At 43.0% G+C, this 19,625-nt stretch overlaps 1 protein-coding gene across 4 annotated transcripts in view; it reads right to left on the reverse strand.

The window, feature by feature from the left end:
* Positions 1–19,625, reverse strand: part of LOC115105249 (rho GTPase-activating protein 26-like) — a 125,953-nt gene that overhangs the window by 48,170 nt on the left and 58,158 nt on the right. For all 4 annotated transcript variants that reach the window (XM_029627037.2, XM_029627039.2, XM_029627038.2 and 1 more), the window contains exons 8-10: positions 5,940–6,069; positions 5,449–5,549; positions 542–636 (exon numbers count right to left, since the gene is read on the reverse strand). In XM_029627037.2, coding sequence (XP_029482897.1) covers positions 542–636; positions 5,449–5,549; positions 5,940–6,069 — 326 coding nt within the window. The remainder of the gene's footprint in view (positions 1–541; positions 637–5,448; positions 5,550–5,939; positions 6,070–19,625) is intronic.

Raw genomic sequence — 19,625 nt, forward strand, 5'->3', positions numbered from 1 at the left:
AGAGGACGCCATAACGCACGCTCTCACTGACAGTCACCCTCAAGTTATGTCTTTGCGATGCCGCTGCGTGCTAAAGCATGTTGAGGCCAGCTTTAACTTTCCTGCTGCTAACAACAACAGTGCACTGCATCTAGTGAACAAACACGCACACATACAAAAACACTCTGGGCAGCGGACAAACAAACACCATGAATAAATTACGAGGGTTGAGTGAAGGAATGGGCCGATGCAGGAGGAGAGAGATCAGTGGCTGAAGCGGCCACAGTAGAGCTAGCGTTAGAGTTAGGAGGTCACTGGCTCTGCTGCTTTATATACAGTCAGACAACACCCTTCTATGACAGGGCTGGAGAGGTGGCAGATATCTCACTTAGCGTTCGTCATCTAACATCCACCGCTTGCCAATCCATATTAATAAGATCCTCTGCGTTGAGCTCCGACCCCACAGTCAGTCAGCCACAGCCTCAGCCCAGCGACACTCGTGAGCACCGCCATGTGGTTGTAATGGGTAACAACAAGCTGGTAGCCAGCAGCAATGACTCACCTGTCGACAGCCTCCACGTCGAAACAGAACCTCTTCTCTATAGAATCCGTCTTCCGTCTTGTGCAGGACTTCAGAGTGAAGCTCTCCTCCTCCCCCTGCAAGACGGAGGAAGCCTTAATCGACCTTTAATAAGAGACATTTATGACACTCAAGTTCAACCAATGGGAAGTGCCTTACGCCACGTGTATGGAACCAAGTCATTTTAAGACACATGTCTTTGATTCTCACAGTGAATTGTGGACAAGGATGGATGGACTCAAAGGATCTAGGAAAACAACTGGTGAGAAACTTTGATGTAGGTTATTTCCGTGCAACCGTCTCATAGCCCATCTCCTCCTCCCCGTCATTCCCTCTCTTCCCCATCTCCTCGCTCCTTCAAAGGGAGTGCATTGGCAACTGAAGTGTCACCACTGTTTGCACAGAGAATCCTGGGAGACACAAGGCAGCAATCCTGAGACGGAGCCTCAAGCCACGACTCTGATGTGTTCTGAATGATACCTCCTCTCCTCTCTGATCCTTCCTCTCATGTCCATTATTCTTTTCTGCCCTTCCGACTCTGCTCTCCCACCATCACCTCTCTCCTCCCCTGCTCTTTCTCCTCTCATGTCTTATCCTCTATCCCCTATTCTGCCCTTTGTCCTCTTCCTCCATCACTTCATCGCCCTCTTTCTGCCATCCTTTTCTCCACAGTACACTTTAATGAGAGGAACAGTGAAATGAGGAGCGATATACTACCACTGAGTGTTTGTCCTTGCCCACTGACAGTGACAATACTGAGGTGTCAGGGGCAGATGTGCCCACCAGGAATCACTCTTTCAGATGCATTTTTTAATTTACACTGAAAAAAATATATGGTATGAGCAGGCATAAGCTACCGACCAACAAACACAATTGCCTTTTATTGATGGAAATTTGAATGCACAGAGACACTGCACTGTGACGAGATCCCGAGGCCCATTGTGAGGCCCATTTTTTAAGGTATCAGTGACCAAAAGATGCATATCTGTATTTCCATTCATGTGAAATCCATAGATTAGGGCCTAATGAATTTAATTCAGTTGACTAATTTCCTTATATGAGCTGTAACTCAGTAAAATCTTTGACATTTTTCCATGTTACATTTATATTTTTGTCAGTAAATACTTGTATTGGTATTTTCTCTTTATTGAGATAGAAAGTCACAAACGAAAGGGGAAGACATTCAGGTAAAGGAAAACAGATATGAAGGCGGGGTTTGAACCCATACCACAAAGGTCAAGTTGTAGTCCGGAGTAAGCACCACTACCACAAGGCCAGACTCCAGCACACAGATGTATTTTGAAGCGCTAATCAACTGCAGTCATTCAAATCTCTAGAGACAGGTGTCACACATGATTTCTGCTTGAAATCATGACTGGAAGGCTGATGCCCCAGCCCTTAGCTCAGGGCTCCAGCTATGCATTTGGTTTGCTAACTTGCTAGCTAAGTGTCTAAAGGCACGTGACATTAAAACGACCACTTGAGTATCTGGTCAATATAATGGATCATTTGTGGTTGTCTGTTTCTTTACCTACCCAAAATGCCACTCTACCATACAGTGTGACCTTGGTAGTTGTAGGAGCAGAGAGAGAGGGAGAAGAGAGAGAAATGTTGGCATCCTTTGCCCGAGAACTGGCAATGGATGCCAACATTTCTCTCTCTGCTCAAACCCAACAATGCATTAATCAATATCAATGTAACACTCAAAATAACATAAGGTAAAACAAAAACACATAAGAAATACAAAGAAGAACAACATGAGAAAGTAAGAAGCTATATACAGGGTCAGTTCCAATACCATATTTAGGATACTGGACTGAGAGAGGTGCTTCCTTTCACATTAAATTAATGGATTTGGATATATCAGCCACACCCATTGCTGACAGGTGCAGAAAATTGAGCACACAGTCATGCAATCTCCATAGACAAACAGTGGAAGTAGAATAGCCTTACTGAAGAGCTCAGTGACTTTCAACGTGGTACCGTCATAGAATGCCACCTTTCCAACAAGTCAGTTCGTCAAATTTCACCATGTCCTGCTAGAGCTGCCCAGGTTAACTGTATGTGCTGTTATTGTGAGGTGGAAACATCCAGTCGCAAAAGTGGTAGGCCACACAAAGCTCACAGAACGGGTCCACCGAGTGCTGAAGCGTGTAGCTCGTAAAATTATTCTGTCCTCAGTTGCAACACTCACTACCAAGTTCCAAACTGCCTCTGGAAGCAACGTTGGCACAAGAACTGTTTGTCAACAGCTTCATGAAATGGTTTTCCATGGCCGAGCAGCCGCACACAAACCTAAGATCACCATGCACAATGTAAAATGTCGGCTGGAGTGGTGTAAAGCTCGCCGCCATTGGACTCTGGAGAAGTGGAAACGCGTTCTCTGGAGTGATGAATCACGCTTCACCATCTGGCAGTCCGATGGACAAATCTCGGTTTGGCGGATGCCAGGAGAACGCTACCTGCCCCAATGCATAGTGCCAACTGTAAAGTTTGGTGGAGGAGGAATAATGGTCTGGGGCTGTTTTTCATGGTTCGGGCTAGGTCCCTTAATTCCAGGGAATGTGAATCTTAACGCTACAAAATACAATGACATTCTAGACAATTCTGTGCTTCCAACTTTGTGGCAACAGTTTGGGGAAGGCCCTTTAATGTTTCAGCATGACAATGCCCCCGTGCACAAAGCAAGGTACATACAAAAAAGGTTTGTCGAGATCTGTGTGGAAGAACTTGACTGGCATGCACAGAGCACTGGCCTCAACCTCATCGAACACCTTTAGGATGAATTGGAACGCCAACTGCGAGCCAGGCCGAATCACCCAACATCAGTGCCCGACTTCACTAATGCTCTTTGGCAGAATGGAAGCAAGTCCCCCAACAATGTTCCAACATCTAGTGGAAAGCCTTCCTAGAAGAGTGGAGGCTGTTATAGCAGCAAAGGGGAACCAACTCCATATTAATGCCCATGATTTTGGAATGAGATGTTCCATGAGCAGGTGTTCACATACTTTCATGTAGTGTATGTATAGGGGTAATGTGATGAGGCATCAGGATATATGATGAAACAGAGTAGCAGCAGCAGCGTACATGATGAATATGTGAGTGTGTGTGTGTAGAGTAATTATAAATGTGATTGCATGTTATGTGTGTGTGAGCAAATTAAGAGAGTGTTGGAATGTCAGTGTGCGTGAGTGTTTAGATTCCAGTGAGTGTGCATAGAGACAGTGCAACAACAACAAAAAGTACAAGGGTCAACTCAGATTTAGCTATTTAGCAGTCATATGGCTTGGGGATAGAAGCTGTTCAGGAGCCTGTTGGTGTCAAACTTGATACACCTGTACTGCTTGCCATGCGGAGGCAGAGAGAACAGTCTATGGCTTGGGTGGCTGGAGACTAATTTTCCGGGGCTTCCTTTCATACCGCCTGATATAGAGGTCCTGGATGGCAGGGAGCTCGGACCCAGTGATGTACTGGGCTGTCCGCACTAGCCTCTGTAGCGCTATGTGAGTGATGGCGGTGCTGTTGCCATACCAAGCAGTAATGTAGCCAGTCAAGATGCTCTCAATGGTGCAACTGTAGAATTTTGTGAGGATTTGAGGGCCCATGCCAAACCTTCTCAGCCTCCTGAGGGGGACTAAACACAGACCCCTGTGGGGCCCCCGTGTTGAGAGTCAAGAGTGGTGGAGATGATGTTGCCTACCCTCACCATACCACCTTGGGTCGGCCCGTCAGGAAGTCCAGGACCCAGTTGCAGAGGAAGGTGTTCAGTCCCAGGGTCCTAAGCTTGGTGATGAGCTTGAAGGGGACAATGGTGTTGAACACTGAGCTGTGGTCAATGAAAAGCACATAGGTATTCCTCTTATCTAGGTGAGTGAGGGCAGCGTGGAGTGCAATTGAGATTGCGTCGTCTATGGATCTGTTGGAGCGGTATGGAGTGGGTCTAGGGTGTCTGGGATGATGGAGTTGATGTGTGCCATAACCAGACTTTCAAACCACTGCATGACTACAGATGTGTGCTACAGGGCGGTACTCATTATAACATGAAGCCTTGGAGTTCTTGGGGACAGGAATGATTGTGGTCATCTTAAAACATGTGGGGATTACAGACTGGGACAAGGAGAGGAGAGGAGAGGTTGAAGATTACCGTGAATATGCCTGGCAGTTGTTCTGAGCCTGCTCTGAGAATTTTGTTAAGTGCTAGCTTGTTATTTTTCTTGTCCTGAGGTGGAATGTATACAACAGTCACGATAACAGCTGAAAACTCCCTCGGGGTGTTAGAAGGGTCGGCATTTGACCATCAGGTATTCCAAGACAGGTGAACAATAGGTTGAGACTTTCCCTGCACTTGAGACAGCACACCATTTGTTATTGATGAACAGGCAAATCCCTCCCCCTCTCGACTTCCCTGACTCCAATGTCCTCTCCACCTGGTGAATGGAGAATCCATCGAGTTGGATAGCCATGGGGGGTATCTTGTTCGAAAGCCATGTTTCAGAAAAGCAGAGAATATTGCAGTGACAAGAGTCCCGTTGGTAGCAAATCCGCGATCGGAGGTCATCCATTTTATTATTAAGTGGCCAATAGAATGGAGGGAAGAGGTGTCCGGATTTCCCTTCACCTTAATCCCATCAGGATCTCGCCCCTCTCTTGCCTCTGTAATGCCGGAATTGGAATTACAGAAAGAGCCCAGGGCAGATGAGTCAAAGTTGAAGCTGAGATTGAGGTAACTATAATTGCCGTTCTGATATTCGACAGTTCAACATTTTTTGTTAACCAAATTCGACACTCTCTCATTGACCTCCATACAAAAACTCAGTGCTGCTGGAAAAGACAGATTTTGGCCCCTGTTATGTCCCTGGCTACACCTCTTCCTCTCTGAGTCAACTCACCACTTTGCCACCCGACTTCTGGTCGAACAGGACCATGGTGACTCGTTTGGGCTCTCGATGGTAGGTGCAGTAGTGCTTGACCCAGGTTGACACGAAAGAGCCTGAGAGAGGGAAGAGAGAGGAGCAGATTGAGAAGCAGAGAGGGGGGAGTATTGGACACATTTTGTGGGTTACCATGGTTATTGCACACGCTGGGTCCCCCGTCACCTCTAAGAGCATGATATTCTCATCCTGAATACAATTACTCTTGTTGTTTCTATGGGGATATTGAAATCTATTTCAAACAACACTGGTGTCTAAACAACATTGGTGTGACTAAAGCGGTAGTCGTGATGTTACTGCCACCATGCTTTTCTAAGTGGTCAAAATAAATCACTGAGTAGTGAAATTGTATTCCATTGCAGCATGAGAGAGAGATGGAGAGAGAGAGAGAGAGAGAGAGAGAGAGAGAGAGAGAGAGAGAGAGAGAGAGAGCAGGATGGGACACTCACGTTTCTCCTGTACAAACAGGTATCCCTCCATGGTGTCATGGCTGATACTCTTGTGCTCATGGGGGTTCTCCTTCATCTTCCTCATCAGACACTCCACCTCAGAACGTGTGCTTTCAAAACGGTTCCGTGTCTGAACGGGGCAGGAAAGGAGACAGACAATGATGGAAACATCCTAACACCATTGCCTGCAGTCAGTGTGTTAGGGCTAGGCCAAAACCTTATATTTTTCACATATTCTACAATTTCTGCATTTCCTGTACTTTTGTAATCATTTCCACACTGTGCCACACAGAGATGAATGATATGGGCAAAACATCTAGGCCTAGTTAAAAGCTGAACTGTTGGAATCATGGAAATAGAATGATTATTCTAATTATATAGTTCAAATAAAGTGGGCAGCACCTTGAATGCATTGTTGTTTGACATGACAATTAATGAATCAGCCAGGGAGGAATTATTGACAGGGTAGGAACCAAAGTGTTGGCCAATGTTTCCAGGGGACCCTAATTAGTGAGAGATTAGCACTTAGGCATGTCATGACTTAGGCATGTCATGACAACAATAAACTCTGAACTTACTTATCCATTCATAACTTACCAAATTATGAAAGACAAGCATTGTCATTTTGAATTCTGTAAAGTGAGTGTTAAAGAGGTGAAATAATTATTGTTGTCTATCAACAATGACAAGCCACCTGGGTCTGACAACTTTACTGCGGATGACAACAGACTATATCTCTCCAATCTAAATCTACAGGAAAGTGTGTGCTCTCAGGCCTGGAGGGAGAAAACGTAATTCCGCTACCTAAGAATAGCAAAGCACCCTTTACTGGCTCAAACAGCCGACCAATCAGCCTGCTACCAACCCTTAGTAAACTTTTGGAAAAAAATGTGTTTGACCAGACACAATTATATTTCATAGTAAACAAATGACTGAAAAGAAATTAGTTGAAAGAAATTGATAATAATGAGCTGTTTTGTTAGACCGATCATAATTTGCTCCTGGAAAAACGTATGTGTTATGGCTTCACATCCCCTGCTATATTGTGGATTGAGAGTTACCTGACTAATATAACACAGAGGGTGCTCATCAATGAAAGCCTCTCCAACAAAATCCAGGTAGAGTCGGGCATTCCCCAGGGAAGTTGTCTTGGCCCCTTACTGTCTAAAATATTTACTAATGACCTGCCACTGGCACTGAGTTAACTTTTTATGGCTGCAGGGGCAGTATTGAGTAGCTTGGATGAAAGGTGCCCATATCAAACAGCCTGCTCCTCAGTCGTAGTTGCTAATATTTGCATATTATTATTAGTATTGGATAGAAAACACTCTGACGTTTCTAAAACTGTTTGAATGATGTCTGTGAGTATAACAGAACTCATATTGGCAGGCAAAATCCTGAGTTGAAATCAAAACAGGAAGTCAGAAATCTGAGCTTGTATGTATTCACAAGAGTCCCCAATGAAATCCCCTTGAGATATGAATGATGTTGCACTGCCTAGGGGTTCCATTGGATGTCAACTATCAATAGAAATTATAATGAGGCTTCTATGTTGTTGTGGGAGTGAATGAGAGCAGAATGTATCAGATGTCCATCAATCAGCCATTTTGTGATCGCGCTTTTTCCTCGTGGTAGTCACTTGCGTTCCATTGCTCACGAAGACAAGAAGGAATACTCCGGTTGGAACTTTATTGAAGCTATATGTTAACCTCATAGTCCGACCCATCCCGGATCCGGTATCGTGACTACGGCTCAAGCTCATTAGCATAACGCACAATGCGAAAAAATATTCCTAAAAATATTTAACCTCCACACATTAACAAGTAAAATAGCTCAAATGAAAGATAAACAAGTTGTTTATCTACCCAGCAAGTCAGATTTCTAAAATGTTTTACGGCGAAAACATAGCACATATTTATATTAGATCACCACCGAAACAAAAGGCAAGCGGCGGCCATTTTGTCCCAGAAAAAATCAAATTTAAAAGTAGGATTAAAAAATAAATAATTCACTAACCTTTTGAAAATCTTCATCAGATGACAGTAATATTACATGTCACACAGTACATTTAATTTTTTTTCAATAATATGCTATATAATATCCATAAATCTCGGTTGACGACATTTAAAAAAAAAACATGCTACTCAAATGTCAGGAGAAATGATGATAGCTCCGACAGATAACGTCAGATAACAAGCAATAAACATGACTAAATATACATGTTCTACATATATTTACAAAGATACACTTCTTCTTAATGCAACCGCTGTATTACATTTATTTTTAACGTTACAGACATCGTTCACTGGGCTATACTATGAGTCGGCGCTCAGATATTAGCATATGTCTCCTCTACGTTTGGAGTCCACAGAAACCCAAAATAACCACATAAATATTCCCTTACCTTTGATGTTCTTCCATCAGAAGACGTAGAAGGAGTCATACTTACCCAATAAATCGTTTGGTTTCACGTTGCGTGCCCCTTTATTAGCATATGCTAACTGCTTCTGGTCCAGCACTCTTGCGCACCAAAACTTCCAATTTACATATTATATGTCGATGAAACTGGTCAAACGATGTGCAAAATCGAGCTTTATGCTGTTGTTAGCATGTAGAACAAAGGACAGCGCTAACAGACAAACCGGCTTCAAATGCTGCATGTTGGAAAAAGACGTACTCCAAATCGGCCGCGCGCAATAGAGTGCCCGGTTTTGAGAGGGACACGCGCAATTTCGCGCGCCAAAGGTGCAGGGCTCGTGCGATTCTCACAGTGAACGCGCCATTTGAAAGCAGACATCGCGCTGAACAGATAGAGACTGTTCCTGGATCCGTAGCTGCCTGGGAAGGGTGTTGGCGATGACGTCAAAGTAGACTCAACTTTTCTATTGTTCACAGAGTGTTTGGGAGAATGGCTCTCCTGAGAGTTCTGCTTTACATACAGACATAATTTAAACGGTTTTAGAAACTTTAGAGTGTTTTCTATTCAATAATAATTTTTATATGCATATATTAGCAATTTTGGGAAAAAATATTTTCAGTTTACTATGGGTACAAACTTTCTCCAACAGGGGCAGTATAGAGCGAGAGTTCTAAGAGGTTAAAAACATCCTAATGATTGATTCTGTACTTAGTTTGAAATGTTTCTTCGACCGGTAATATCACTTTTTGAAGTTTTTGTCCGATATAACGCTGACCAGAATTAGCGTTGGGATATGTATACCAAACGCGCTAACAAAAGAAGGTATTTGGACATAAATAACTGACATTTTCGAACAAAACAAACATTTATTGTGGACCTGGGATTCCTGGAGTGCTTCTGATGTAGATCATCAAAGGTAAGGGAATATTTATCATGTAATTTCTTGTTTATGTTGACACCATCTTTGCGGCTGTGGTGTTCTTACTTTTGAGCGCCGTCTCAGATTATTGCATGCGTTTCTTTTTACGTAAAGTTTTTTTTAAATCTGACACAGCGGTTGCATTAATAAGGAGAGGTATATCTATAATTCCATGTGTATAACTTGTATTATTATCTACATTTATGATGAGTATTTCTGTTGAATGATGTGGCTATGCAAAATCAGTTGATGTTTTTGGAACTAGTGAATCTAACGCGACATTCTAAACTCAGATTTTTAAAATTATAAATATGAACTTTATCAAACAAAACATGCATGTATTGTGTAGCATGAAGTCCTATGAGTGTCATCTGATGAAGATAATTCAAGGTTAGTGATTCATTTTATCTTTATTTCAGGTTTTTGTGAATGTTATATTTTGCTGGAAAATTATTGTGAAAATTATTGTGGTTTGGTGGAGACCTAACATAATCGTTTGTAGTGCTTTCGCTGAAAAGCCTATTTGAAATCGGACACTTTGGTGGGATTAACAACGAGAATAGCTTTATAATGATATAAGACACATGTATGTTTTAGGAATTGTAATTATGAGATTTCTGTGGTTTGAATTTGGCGCCCTTTATTTTCACTGGTAGTTGTCATATCGATCCCAGTATCTGGATTGCAGCCATAACAGGTGTACCTAAAGGGCATTCGGAAGTTATTCAGCCCCCTTGACTTTTTACACATTCTGTTGCATAACAGCCTTATTCTAAAATTGATTACATATATACCCCATAGTGATAAAGCAAAGAAAGAAATGTTTGCAAATGTATAAAAAAGTACAGCCTAGAGTCTTCTTGGGTATGATGCTACCAGCTTGGCACACCTGTATTTGGGGAGTTTGTGTACTTTGCTCCATTCATCTTTCCCTCGATCCTGACTATTCTCCCAGTCCCTGCCGCTGAAAAACATCCCCACAGCATGATGCTCCCACAGCCATGCTTCACAGTAGGGATGGTGGCAGGTTTCCTCTAGACGTGATGCTTGGCATTCATGCCAAAGAGCTGAATCTTGGTTTCATCAGACCAGAGAATCTTGTTTCTCATGGTCTGAGTGTCCTTTAGGTGCCTTTTGGCAAACTCCAAGCAGGCTGTCATGTGCCTTTTACTGAGGTGTGACTTCTGCCTGGCCAATCTACCATATAGGCCTGATTGGTGGAGTGCTGCAGAGATGGTTGTCCTTCTGGCAGGTTCTCCCATCTCCACAGAGGAACTCTGGAGCTCTGTCAGTGTGACCATCGGGGTTCTTGGTCACCTCTCTGACCAAGTCCCTTCTCCCCCAATTGCTCAGCTTGGCCAGGCGGCCAGCTCTAGAAAGAGTCTTGGTGGTTCCAAACTTCTTCCATTTAAGAATTATGGAGGCCACCTGGACTATTTACATTGAACCCCCCTCTTTGGTTTTACACTGCTGCTACTCACTGTTTATTATCTATGCATAGTCACTCTACAAATTACCTCGATTAACCTGTACTCCCGCACATTGACTCGGTACCGGTGCCCCCTGTATATAGCCATGTTATTGTTATGGAAATGCATTGGGTTACTTTTTGATTGACTAGATTTTTTAATTTAGATTATTTAGTAAATATTTTATTAACTCTATTTCTTGAATTTCATTTTTGGCTAAGGGCTTGTAAGTAAGCGTTTAATTGTAAGGTACACCTGTTGTATTCGGAGCATGTGACATAGCATTTGATTTGATTTGATTTGTGTTCTTGGGGGACCTTCAATGCTGCAGACATATTTTGGTAACCTTTCCCCAGATCTGTGCTTCGACACAATCCTGTCTCTGAGCTCTACGGACAATTCCTTCAACCTCATGGCTTGGTTTTTGCTCTGACATGCAACTGTCAACCTTATATAGACAGGTGTGTGCCTTTCCAAATCATGTCTAATGAATTCAATTAACCACACATGGACCCCAATCAAGTTGTAGAAACATGTCAAGGATGATCAATGGAAACAGGATGCACCTGAGCTTAATTTGGAGTCTCATAACAAAGGATCTGAATACTTATATAAATAAGGTATGTGTTTTTTATTTTTAAGACATTTTCTAAAATGTCTAAAAACCTATTTTTTCTTTGTCATTATGGGGTATTGTGTGTAGATTGATTACGAAAACAAATTGAATAAGGCTATAACGTAACAAAATGTGAAAAAAGTAAATGGGTCTGAATACTTTCCGAATTAACTGTATGTACGCCATGACTCAACATTATACACTTCAGCTACCACAGCAAGTGAAATCACTGCAACATAACCTTGTCACATGTGAATTCCAAATGTCTCTAACGGTCACCCTACAGTCAGCTGTTTTATGTGTGTGCTGTCAGAACGCACTCACTGTTCCAAAATGTGATTGTTACACAACAGGAGAGTTAACCCGCGCTGCCCTCAAACCAGGCACGCTGCCTGCTAATTATCTATAAGCTATGTTTAAACTTGTCAATTTAAAATTATTTTCGAACAAAAGTTTGAATTGAGGTGTGTACCGCCTCCTCATTAATTCACACAAGAAGTAGCCTATTTCACTGTTGCAGACAATTTATGTTTGAGGCTTTATTGAGCTGGCCAAGTCCAAGTCCATTTTCTGTCTGGCACTCGCATTGCCTTCATTGTTATTTTCCTTAAAAATAATAACTTTGGTCATTTGTCCGTTCCTATCAAAGTAAATGCCCTATTTTCTGTATATCGTGTTGTTGTTTCTACTGTAGCATACCGTATACATCAGGGGTGTCAAAGTCAAATGGACGGAGGGCCAAATAAAAAAATCAGCTACAAGACGAGGGCCGGACTGTTCGAATGTTCATTGAAAATTTTTTAAATGACGCATATAGTCTAGTGAATCTAATTGAACCTACTGAAAACCTAACAAATATATTACAATATGATCAGATAAATAAAGCAATATTTTCTTATGGCTCTGTCAGTAATCTTTAATTTTCAACAGACACAAAAGACAAATTTCCTTTATATAAATATCCCCATAACATGAACATTAAATGAAAGAAACCGGTATTCAAGGCACCATCAGTAGACTATATTTTCTATTTTAGCAAAAGTGGGCTAAATTTACTTCAAAGAAAAAACAATAATAGCAATTTTCTATCATCCACTCAACTGAAATATTTTTAAAATATAATTGGATTGAAATACAAAAAAATAAAGTGCAAAAATCTATTAATCAAAAACAACACTTTGTTTAAGGAGAAGTAACATGCAGTGAAAACAAATATTAAATTTTAACTTTTAAACTTGAACTGAGTAAAAACTCTAAATATGTGATTGCACAGTAATGTTCACTTGTTTGAGGTTGAGGGTGATACTTGGTGGTGTCCCATCTTTTCCACAAGTTCATCAATGTTCGGGGTAAGGCTCTGAGCTGAAGAAATCCTCAGAATTGAGTGGAGGTGTTCAGCAGTAAGTCGACTTCTGTGTGATGTTTTGTTCAGGTTCATCAAAGAAAACAGTTGTTCACACAGGTATGTGCTGCCAAACATAGACAACGTTTGAGCAGCCTGGATGCGCAGCTGGGGCATTGTGCCGGGAGGAAACGGGCGAACTCCGCAGCACCCACTGCCGCATATTTTGCCCTCAGTGCATCATTGCATTGGAGGTCAATCAACTCCATTTGGAGGTTTGGTGGTGAGCTTTCCACGTCAACAGCAAATGGGTTACCGAGCAGTTCCAACCTGCTTTTTTGTGCTTCAAAGTCAGCAAATCGGCGTCAAAGTCAGCGGCAAGCATACCTATTTTATCAGCCAACTGTGTGCTCGAACGCACTGGTAGAGAGCTTCTCTTTCATGGTCTGGCAGCTGGGAAAGTGGCTCAAATTTTCTTTCCGCATCTGCGTCTCCCACAGAGTCAGTTTGGTTTTAAATGCCTTCACTGTACTGTACATATCAGAGATGACACGATCCCGACCCTGCAGCTGCAAGTTTATTGCATTCAGATGACTCGTAATGTCACACAGAAAAGCCATTTCACACAGAAACATTTCGTCTCGGAGTTGTGTTGTGTCTTTCCCTTTGCTGTCCAAGAACAGACAAATCTCCTCACGAAGCTCGAAACATCTTTGAAGCACCTTTCCCTGGCTTAGCCATCGCACCTCTGTGTGATAAGGCAAATCACCATGCTCCGTTTCTAACTCCGTCAGAAATGCCTTGAACTGGCGGTGATTCAAACCTTTGGCTCTGATAAAGTTAACTGTGCGCGTGATGATGCTCATTACATGCTCCATTTTCAAGGCTTTACCGCACAACGCTTCCTGGTGTATGATACAATGATAAGCTGTCAGCTCACCTGTCGCGTTTTCCTCTTGCATCTTTTCCCGTATCTTCGCCACCAGTCCGCTCCTGTGTCCACACATCGCAGGTGCTCCGTCGGTTGTCAAACCCACGAGTTTTTTCCCAAGGCAGCTCCATCTCATTTACACATCTTGACACCTCTTCATACAAATCATGCCCCGTAGTTGTGCCATGCATAGGACGTAAAGCCAAAAACTCCTCTGTCACGCTTAGGTTGGAGTCCACTCCGCGGATGAAAATTGACAACTGGGCAATGTCAGAAATGTCGGTGCTCTCATCCACAGCCAAGGAATATGCAATAAAATCTTTTCCCTTTTTCACAAGCTGCTCTTTTAGATTGATGGACAACTGGTCTACTCTCTCGGCAATGGTGTTTCTGCTCAGACTCACATTTAAAAAGAGTTGCCTTTTTCTGGGCAAACTTCGTCACAAACTTTAATCATGCAGTTTTTGATGAAATCCCCCTCCGTAAATGGCCGGGCTGATTTAGCGATCTCTTCTGCCAAAATAAAACTGGCCTTGACAGCAGCCTGGCCTTGTGATTTGGCTTTTGAACAGAGCCTGTCGAGATTTGAGGCCTCGTTTTAATTCCTCTGCCTTTTGTAGCCTTTGTTCCATGTCCATATTCTTGTTTTTGTCCGCGTGTTTCGTTTCATAATGTCGTCTCAGATTATACTCTTTCAGTACCGCCACACTTTCTCCACACAGAAGACACACAGGTTTTCCAGCTACCTTCGTGAACATATACTCCGACTCCCACCTTGTTTGAAACCCCGGTTCTCAGTATCCACCTTCCGTTTGCCATTTTTGATGGGTATCTGAAAGTTAATTTTACTGTGATGCTGACGACTGCTGTGCCAATAAATATTGAAATGAAGCAGCCTACTGCTCGGTGCGTCACCTTTGCATTGTGGGAAATGTAGTATTGGTGCGTGTAAAAGATCTGCGGGCTGCCGGCTTGCTGCGGGCCGGTTCTAATAATAAATCAAGATCATCCCAGGGGCCGTAAAAAACCTTCTTGCGGGCCGGATGTGGCCCGCGGGCCTTGACTCTGACATATGTGGTATACATGTATGGAGCATAATGTATTTACAGTTTTTTTTCACGTTTTCATGTACTGGTGACAAATCATACATTCCAATTCTTGCATATATTGTAATGGAAACATAATGTGTGTAAAATACATTTTTGAAGATTGCACTGATTTTGATGAGCTAATGCTAAGCTATTTGCCAGCTATGTGTGGCGCCATGTTTGTTTACATTATACAATGCATTCTGTTCTGTCAGACCAAAGATGTTTTGAAAAAATTAGGTGAAGGGATAGTTCACTTGACTGACTAAAGGTGCTTTCAAGACAACTGGGAAATGGAAAAATATGAGGGCAAATCACGACATCCGTGATCTTCAGGTTGGAAAGTCAGAGCTCTAGAAAGAGGGCCGAGTTCCCGAGTTGGAGTTCTGAGTTGAATGACCGTTCAAAACGAATTGTCCCATTCAGAGCTTGTTTTTTTCAGAGTTCCCAGTTGTCGGAAGTTGGAGATTTCCCAGTTGTTTTGAACGCAGCATCAGATTGCAACTATGGTACCTCAGGGTTGCCAGCTTAGACCCCCCTTTCCAGGGGTTTTATTTTTATTTAGTATATACAGTTGAAGTCGGAAGTTAACATACATTAAAACTTTTTTTCCAACCACTCCACAAATTTCATGTTAATTAAAAAACTATAGTTTTGGCAAGTCGGTTAGGACATCTACTTTGTGCATGACACAAGTCATTTTTCCAACAATTGTTTACAGACAGATTATTTCACTTATAATTCACTGTATCACAATTCCAGCGGGTAAGAAGTTTACATACACTAAGTTGACTGTGCCTATAAACAGCTTGGAAAATTCCAGAAAATTATGTCATGGCTTTAGAAGCTTCTGATAGGCTAATTGACATAATTTGAGTCAATTTGCGGGTGTGCCTGTGGATGTATTTCAACAACTTCCACACATCTGGTTCATCCTTGGGAGCAATTTGCAAACGCCTGAAGGTACCATGTTCATCTGTACAAACAATAGTACGCAAGTATAAACACCATGGGACAACGCAGCCGTCACACCGCTCAGGAAGGAGACGCATACTGTCTCCTAGAGATTAATGTATTTTGGTGAGAAAAGTGCAAATCAATCCCAGAACAACAGCAAAGGACCCTGTGAAGATGCTGGAGGAAACATGTACTAAATTATCTAGATCCACAGTAAAACAAGTCCTATATCGACACCTGAGGCTTGCAAGCCGAAGAACACCATCCTAACCGTAATGCACAGAGGTGGCAGCATCATGTTGTGGGGGTGAGGCAGGAAAATTATGAGGATATATTGAAGAAACATGTCAGGAAGTTGAAGCTTGGTCACAAATGGGTCTTCCAAATGGACAATGACCCCAAGCATACTTCCAAAGTTGTGGCAAAATGGCTTAAGGACAACAAAATCAAGGTATTGGAGTGGCCATCACAAAGCCCTGACCTCAATCCTATAGAAAATCTGTGGGCAGAACTGAAAAAGTGTGTGCGAGCAAGGAGGTCTACAAACCTGATGCAGTTACACCAGCTCTGTCAGGAGGAATGGGCGAAAATTCACCCAACTTATTGTGGGAAGCTTGAGGAAGGCTACCTGAATCTTTTGACCCAAGTCAAACAATTTAAAGGCAATGCTACCAAATACTAATTGAGTGTATTTAAACTTCTGACCCACTGGGATTGTGATGAAATAAATAAAACCTGAAATAAATCATTATCTCTACTATTATTCTGACATTTCACATTCTTAAAATAAAGTGGTGATCCTAACTGACCTAAGACAAGGACTATTTACTAGGATTAAATGTCAGGAATTGTGAAAAACTGAGTTTAAATGTATTTGGCTAAACTTCCGACTTCAACTGTAAACTTATCCTGTGTTTAACCCACATGTAGTGATAAATTCCCCATCCATAGTAATATTTCCTGCATCATATACCCCCACGATACCTTCCCCCATTTCTATACCCCATGGACTTGAAACCCCACACAAATGAAATGAACCCCCCCTAAATGGTTTCATCCCTGTTCGGGATATTAAAAACTGTAATATCTTATCTTATACCGAGTCGGAGCTGAACGATGACATGAATAACATACAGCTGGCGGGGTTTACTATGCATCGGCAAGATAGAACAGCAGCCTCCGGTAAGACAATGGGTGGCGGTCTGTGTATATTTGTAAACAACAGCTGGTGCACTAAATCTAATACTAAGGAAGTTTTGTTCGCCTCGAGTTTTGTTCGCCTGAGGTTAAGTATCTCATGATAAGCTGTAAACCACACTATTTACCAAGAGAGTTTTCATCTATATTATTCGTAGCTGTCTATTTACCACCACAAACCGATGCTGGCACTAAGACCGCACTCAATGAGCTGTAGAAGGCCATAAGCAAACAGTAGCCGGAGAATTGAATGCAGGGAAACTTAAATCCGTTTTACCTCATTTCTACTAGCATGTTAAATGTGCAACCAGAGGAAAAAAAACTTTAGATCACCTTTACTCCACACACAGAGACGCACACGTACAAAGCTCTCCCTCTGACTCCATTTGGCAAATCTGACCATAATTCTATCCTCCTGATTCCTGCAAACAAGATAAAACTAAAGCAGGAAGCACCAGTGACTCGGTCAATAAAGAAGTGATCAGATGACACAGATGCTAAACTACAGGATTGTTTTTCTAACACAGACTGGAATATGTTCTGGGATTCTTCCGATCGCAATGAGGAGTACACCACATCAGTCATTGGCTTCATCAATAAGTGCATCGATGACGTCATCCCCACAGTGACTGTACGTACATACCCCAACCAAAAGCCATGGATTACGGGCAACATCCGCACTGAGTTAAAGGGTAGAGCTGCCGCTTTCAAGGAGCGGGACTCTAACCCGGAAGCGTATAAGAAATTCCGCTATGCCGTTCAACAAACCATCAAACAGGTAAAGCATCAAAACACACGACAAAGATTGAATCGTACTACACCGGCTCCGACGCTCGTCGGATGTGGCAGGGTTTGCAAACTATTACAGACTACAAAGGGAAGCACAGCCAAAAGTTGCCTATTGAACGAGCCTACAAGACGAGCTAAATTACTTCTATGCTCACATTTCAAGGCAAGCAACACTGAAGCATGCATGAGAGCATCAGCTGTTCCGGACGACTGTGTCATCACGATCTCCGTAGCCGATGTGAGTAAGACCTTTAAACAGGTCAACATTCACAAGGCCAGATTACCAGGAGGTGTACTCCGAGTATACACGTACCAACTGGCAAGTGACTTCAAAGACTTGTTCAACCTGTCCCTGACTGAGTCTGGAATAACATGTTTCAAGCAAACCACCATAGTCCCTGTGACCAAGAACACTAAGGTAACCTGCCTAAATGACTACGGACCCGTAGCACTCACATCTGTAGCCATGATGTGCTTTGAAAGGCTGGTCAAGGCTCACATCAACACCATTATCCCAGAAACCCTAGACCCACTCCAAGTTGCATACTGCCCCAACAGATCCACAGATGATGCCATCTCCATTGCACGCCACACTGCCCTTTCCCACATGGACAAAAGGAACACATACGTGAGAATGCTATTCATTGACTTAGCTCATCATTCAACATCATTGCGCCCTCAAAGCTCATCACTAAGCTAAGGAACCTGGGACTAAACACCTCCCTCTGCAACTGGATCCTGGACTTCCTGACGGCCGCCCCGGATGGTAAGGATAGGTAGCAACACATCTGCTACGCTGATCCTCAACACGGGGGCCGCCCAGGGGTGCGTGCTCAGTCCCCCCCCCCCCCCCTGGTGGTAGGCCTGATCACCGACAATGATGAGACAGTGTATATGGAGGAGGTCAGAGACCTGGCCATGTGGTGCCCGGATAACAACCTCTCCCTCAACGAGATCAAGACAAAGGAGATAATTGTGGACTACAGGAAAAGGAGTGCCGAACACGCCCACATTCTCATCAATAGGGCTGTAATGGAGCAGGTTGAGCAACAAATGATCATGATCCAAACACACCAAGACAGTCTGGAAGAGGGCACGACAAAGCCTATTCCCCCTCAGGAGACTGAAAAGATTTGGCATCGGTCCTCAGATCCTCAAAAAGTTATACAGCTGCACCATCAAGAGCATCACTGCCTGGTACGGCAACTGCTCAGCCTCTGACCACAAGGCACTACAGAGGGTAGTGCGTACGGCCCAGTACCAATCACTGGGGCCAAGCTTCCTGCCATCCAGGAACTCTATACCAGGCGGTGTCAGATGAAGGCCCTAAAAATTGTCAAAGACTCCAGCCACCCTTGTCATAGACTGTTCTCTTTGCTAAGTGGTACCGGAGTGGTACGGAGCACCAAGTCTAGGTTCATAAGGCTTCTTAACATCTTCTTTTTCAGTTCTGCCCACAAATGTTCTATGGGATTGAGGTCAGGGCTTTGTGATGGCCACTCCAATACCTTGACTTTGTTGTTCTAATGCCATTTTGCGACAACTATGGAAGTATGTTTGGGGTCATTGTTAATTTGGAAGACACATTTGCGACCAAGCTTCAACTTCCTGACTGATGTCTTGAGATGTTGCTTCAATATATCTACATAATTTTTCTCCCTCATGATGCCATCTATTTTGTGAAGTGCACCATTCCCTCCTGCAGCAAAGCACCCCCACAACATGATGCTGCCACCCCCGTGCTTCACGGTTGGGATGGTGTTCTTTGGCTTGCAAGCCTCCCCCTTTTTCCTCCAAACATAACGATGGTCATTTTGGCCAAACAGTTCTATTTTTTTTTCATCAGACCAGAGAACATTTCTCCAAAAAGTATGATCGTTGTCCCCATGTGCAGTTGCAAACCAGTCTGTCTTTTTTTTATGGCGGTTTTGGAGCATTGGCTTCTTCCTTGATGAGCGG

The sequence above is a fragment of the Oncorhynchus nerka genome, linkage group LG22 (assembly GCF_034236695.1).
Source record: "Oncorhynchus nerka isolate Pitt River linkage group LG22, Oner_Uvic_2.0, whole genome shotgun sequence".
Classification (NCBI taxonomy): domain Eukaryota; kingdom Metazoa; phylum Chordata; class Actinopteri; order Salmoniformes; family Salmonidae; genus Oncorhynchus; species Oncorhynchus nerka.